Source organism: Aspergillus niger (assembly GCF_000002855.4).
Source record: "Aspergillus niger supercontig An11".
Classification (NCBI taxonomy): domain Eukaryota; kingdom Fungi; phylum Ascomycota; class Eurotiomycetes; order Eurotiales; family Aspergillaceae; genus Aspergillus; species Aspergillus niger.
This window is the reverse complement of record NT_166526.1, coordinates 2,200,433-2,205,796: the sequence shown is the minus strand read 5'-3', so window position 1 is coordinate 2,205,796 and position 5,364 is coordinate 2,200,433. Positions and strand designations below refer to the sequence as shown.

General features: G+C 48.1%; 2 protein-coding genes across 2 annotated transcripts; both read right to left on the bottom strand.

Moving 5' to 3' along the window:
• Positions 1–484: 484 nt before the first annotated feature.
• An11g09290 (hypothetical protein) lies at positions 485–1,895 on the bottom strand (the record flags this gene model as incomplete). The annotated part of the gene is made up of 4 exons (XM_059750503.1): positions 485–557; positions 723–774; positions 951–1,054; positions 1,525–1,895. The coding sequence occupies 4 exons, from the start codon at positions 1,893–1,895 to the stop codon at positions 485–487; spliced, it is 600 nt and encodes a 199-aa protein (XP_059599542.1).
• Positions 1,896–4,680: 2,785 nt separating this feature from the next.
• Positions 4,681–5,364, bottom strand: An11g09280 (hypothetical protein [truncated ORF]; the record flags this gene model as incomplete). Its single annotated transcript, XM_059750502.1, has 4 exons — positions 4,681–4,801; positions 5,015–5,045; positions 5,093–5,153; positions 5,362–5,364. Coding segments are annotated over 4 exons (216 nt in total), but the record flags the coding sequence as incomplete, so codon positions are not given.

The window sequence follows — 5,364 nt, the reverse complement described above, 5'->3', positions numbered from 1 at the left end:
ACTTACCTACCAGGTTATGCTCTACATCGTGCAGCTGACAGGCAGTCAGGAAAGTTGGCAGTCTGCATACCCCAATTGTATTCTGTTTAGCCGATAGGTACGGGGGTAGTAAGAATGTACTTTTGGACTTACATCCCACGGGGCGCAAATGTCGGGTACTCGAAAAGTATTAGGTACCTAAGGGACGCAGCAGAAAGTGAGGCAGAGGTAGGTACCTAACATAAAGTGAAACCGGGGAGAGAAGGACAGGGTATAGGTACCCAATCGAGATTTGTCGGCGTAAGTACACAGCGCAAAGGACTATCATCCAGGTAGAAAGGATTCTACTTAGTATGTTGTAGGTACAGTAGTAGATATGTAAGTGAGAATGATGAACCAGGGTCTGGATTGGAGTATGCGGGATTAAAAAGTGGGAACAATAGGGTCTAAGAACTTGATTGTTGAAGTTGCACAAAGGGAACTGGAGCTTTCTTTTCTTGTTTACTTATCGATCGGGACGGAAGGGAATGAGAATTGGCGCGGGGGAGGGTAAAATGCCGATCAGGACGGTAGTTAAACTAGTAAGTAGTAGTAGTACGTAGTTGGGTCGGTGTGATTGTGTGTTGTGGATGTGTTTTGTCTGTCTTGTCTGGTCGTGGTCGGCTGTGTGTTTGCTTCTCTGGTCATCTTATTCGTGGAATGAATGACGGGAGGGTCTGGCCGGACTTTTTAGGCTTGCTTACGGAGCTCTCTCAACGAACCTAGGTAGGCATGTAGAAGAGAGAGATAGCGATGCTATGGAGATAGTAGTAGCTACCTGACTAGCTACAAAACTATCTATCTATCTTGCTTATTCGAGTGGGTGTGCGTAATATGTGCAGAGTACATCCGTTCGACAGGCAGTTGCAGGGGTTTTTCCCACTGTAACTCTTTTAATGTGCCTTCAGGGATCTAGGATAGGTGTCAGTTACCGGTGTGTAAAGATGTTTTGCCTTTGCAATGAACCGAGAATACACCGAGGTAGATGCATGTCTTGAGTAATAAGGTCGCTGCCAGGTTATTATCCTCTTCCATTCTGTCTGCAGTGAGAGTCGTCAACCGTCAAGAGTAGAATGGCCAGATCCCCTGCGAGTTCTGAGTCTCCACATCCGCAGCTGCCAGATGTCCTTATTTTGATTTATTTATCGAGTTGCTTTTTCGTTGATTTATGCTGCATTTGTTTGTTTGGGAAATGCAAGTGCAGGTCTCTTTTCCTACAGTTGTGACAAGTCCTCGGTAACTGACGACGGATACCTTAGCCTAGATTGTTGTTGGGACGAATCGGAACGATATCATCATGCAGGAATGGCGGGAGGGGAGGGAAAGAAGAGAAAAAGAAAAAGTGAGGGAGAGAGAAAAAGAAAAAGTAATAGAATGAAACAAAGAAAGGTGAGATTCAGGTACTCTGTGCTCCGTGATGTGTCAAGTGCCGTGACAAAGTACGTACAGCGGACGAGGCAACCAGGCGTCGCGGACCTGGTAGGCTACAAGGGCCCCCATACTTACTGTAGTGACTCTACCGGCAGTGAGGCACCTGACAAAGCATCACCCACCATCCACCACCTCAGAACTAGTAGGATATGTACCATGTACCATGTATCCCCGGCCAGGGAGCGCACACACAGACACACCTTTGTTAGAGAGGGAGGGAGGGGAATAAGCAAGCGATCAGGGATCCTGAGGGCGGACGGCCGATGGATGGATTTCGGAGCGGCTTCCGAGGTAGCATATGCAAGCCCCCTCTTAGTTGGATCGAGAATCTTCCTGGCACCAGAGTCATTGGTAGCCTGCCATCTCGGGCCATTCGATGCGGTTTTGGCAACATTCTCCCCATGCGGTAGGAGACGCGGTTGATTACGATCCTTGTCCATGGCCATGGTCATAACCCGGAAGGCTGACTGGATGGCTAGTCACACCGACAGAATGGCACCAGAGGTCTTACCATCTTACGGTGGTCTGATCCCCTTGTCAGATACCAGTGCAGTCAACGTTGATGCTCGCCCGTTGCTTCTTGCGGTCCCGGTGTGGTGGTTGGAGGCCCTACAAAGCCGTGCGGCGGTCAAACTGTGATGGGATTGGGGAGGATGAGATGGAATTTTGACCGTGTGATTGATGGCTCGGGGGTTAAGAGAGGTCAGTGGTTAATAGATAGTAGATAATTTAGAATGTCCATCGGTACAGACCGACAGACACGTTGTGGTCGGAGGTAAGCAGCGATACGTGAGGGAGAAATAAGACTTTGCCAACACCACCATCACCACCACCACCCTCATCAACCATCCAGACTTACAGATATGTCTTGATCTGGGGCCGTGAAAGTCTAAGCGCTTAGGAAGCAACGAGAGACAGCGAAGCCACGGAAAAAGGTAAAGAGTTACGCCGGGGAAATGAGGGAAAAAAAAAAAACCCAGAGCGTGCGCGCACTGGGAGCAGTGAGGCACCGGCGGAATCCCGTGTCTTGTCGCAGATTCCGACTCCGCACTTGGAGCTTCTGCATGCAAGACGGCTGGTAGCAGTGCGCGGATGGACGATAAATTAAATTGAAATAAACTCGACAAGCTACCCGGGAATGACTTGTCGCTTTTTCACCGTCAGCGGTGTTGGATCGAGCAGGGCGCGTGCGTGGAGACAAGGGCAGGTTCGTCGGCCGTAAATGCAGCTGCAAGCGCTAAGGCGGGCTGGTGTTGAGACCGGCTCCCACTCGCCCGAGTTAGCTCTGGGATAGTCGACTAGGCAGGAGTCAATCTCGGATTCCAGCAACCACGATGTTTTGCTCTAATCAGATACTAGTCGTCTGCTAGACCGGCGCTGCTGCAGCTACTCCGCCAGTCAAGCGCATTTGTCGGCTATCCTGCCAGGACATGTGGCCGTTCTCAAGTGCATGGAGGATCAAGAGGCGCAGGTAGGGGTCATCGGTTGCATCGAGATCGGGCGTTCGTTTCTTCTCCCCAGCGGGCAGATGAGTGAGTTGTGTGGGAAGAGCGTGTGTGAGTATGTGTGTAGTATGTGTGGTCGATGGTTGGCCTCTTGGCTGTCCTCTGGCATGTTTCGGTGGTCGTCTCACAGCTTCACTTAGTAGTTATTCGCTGTTGACTCTTTCTTAATCAGCATCAGCATCAGCATCAGCATCATCATCAACACCATTATCGATCGCTCGTCGGCAACAGGCCAGGAGGAAAAATACGACGCCCTCAGAGTTGTGTCTTTTTTTCTTATTTGTCTTTCACACCTCGTTTTGATTGTAAGTCCCCATTTCCGACCCTACAAGGACTGCGATCTGAGCACCCGGACTGATCCCGTGGGTTGGAACCCTCACAGCCAATGAGGGTTCGTTCACCACCTTGCCTCGTGATGGTATCTACAGAATTGCAAGATCGTGAAGAAGTAAGTAGTAATGGGACATACTGTGTATGCAGATGTCCCCTTGTAACTAATAAACAGCCTGGCTTATCAATCAGGATGCCCAGCTGTCCCTGATTTTTCTTCAAGGTGAAGGTCGCCCTGTTTATCCTTAATTTATGTTTTAATTTTCTATTTTTACGCCGATGAGGGATCATCCCGTAGTATATCCGGGAGTAGATGAGAACCAGACGTGAAGTGGGTAAAGCAGGACTTCTTCAGCCAGCTGGAAGGACAGACCAAATGACGGGTGGGTGGATGGATCCAATCCCATACCGTCGACATGATTCAGGAGCAAGTACCACCTCCGACTGTTGCACTGGATGGGGATGACCGCCAGACGATGATCATCCCCATTGGGTCCCCGTCCAACCGGCTCTTCCGCTGCACCTTCAACTTGTGCTGCTGTTAAGTCAAGCGATGGTGAGGTTTGTTTTACCCTACCGAAGGGGCCGGTAGTAGTAGTCGTCGGGCCACCCACCACACAAATGGAGTTTTAGCTAATTGTGATTATCATAATAGTAATGACAATCCTCCTTTCCCCCCCGTAAGTCTTGTTGTCGTTGAATGATTTTGTTGATAGTTGTTGTTTGTCATTTCTAAGTGAGAGATTATTGGCGGTTTGCTGGCATTGTATTATTCCAGTGTCTACTAGTTGTGCCTAGTTTAGTTTTCACTAGTACGGAGTACAAGGAAGATAAAAAAAAGTAGTAATAATCCTCGTTTGTACGGAGTAGACGTTGATATTTCCTGCATGGACCAGTTTTCAAGAGGAAAAACAAAACAAAACCAAACTAATACCGCCCTGAAGCTAAGTCCAGCCGATCATTGATATCCAAACGCTGTGAGGATGATTGACCAGCCATGGTTCGGTTGCTGCTGGCCTGGATATCAACCATTCAAATCGTCATGGTTTAGTATTTCTTCCGGCAGTTTGTCCACCCGTGCATTCCTGGATTCCAATTCCATCCACCGGTCCCGGAGGGTTGTTCAAACACTATTACAATAGTTTCGCTGCCTGCCTTGTCTAGGGGTAGGTAGAGATAGTATTAGATATGGGTAGGGGTGGAAGGTGCATTGTACATAGAGTGAGTAAATAAAACATTCAGAAAAAGGAAATAAAAATAATTTATTTAATTTTGTATGAGTAGAAAAAAAATGAAAAAGGGAATAAAATGATCCTGGTTCATTGAGATGTGAATAATTCTGGACTATCCATGCTGGTGGAAACACACACTTTCCCCCCAAGCACGCATCCATCCGCTAGCGAGTCGTGACAAGCAGACCGACTTGACGGAACTTGTATTTGGACTGTATCTTTGGTTCATCTTGTTTCCTCTGTTTGGCCGCAAAGAACGACCCCGTCGGAAACCCCGCGCCCGGCCTGGTTGAAGGTCAGTCAGCCTTTCTTTTTCCTATTCCTCTTAATATTATTATTATTTTCTTTCTCTCTCCATTCTCCACGAACGCATCCATCCTTCCATTGCTTGCTGCTTAAATTTCTTCCTTATTAAACCCTGGGCCACCTCGGGGTTAACATCCAAAAAAAAAGGATATGGCTTTGATTTGACTCGGCTTGTCTTAACACTCTACTTACTTGCCTTTCCCTCCCCCCCCTTCATCAATATCTATCTATCTATTATCCGTTTACTTATCTGCTATTTACTACTCTTACTACCACCACTATTAGGTTCTTCCACATCCCTGCTCGGTCTACCAGCCTTTTTTCCTTTCTCCTACCTTAAATCTGTTCATCTCATCATCTCATCATCCTTCTCCCACTCTTCCTGTCAAGTGGTTAGCCGGTCGCCCTGACCATCCAGAATCCATCGTTCTGCCTTTCATCCTTTTCCCCCCCTCCCACACTTTACAGTTTCCCGCCCACAATTTGCCCGCCCACTTTCCTCACCTCCTTGCCCCTCAAACCAAAACAATCCATCTTACTGG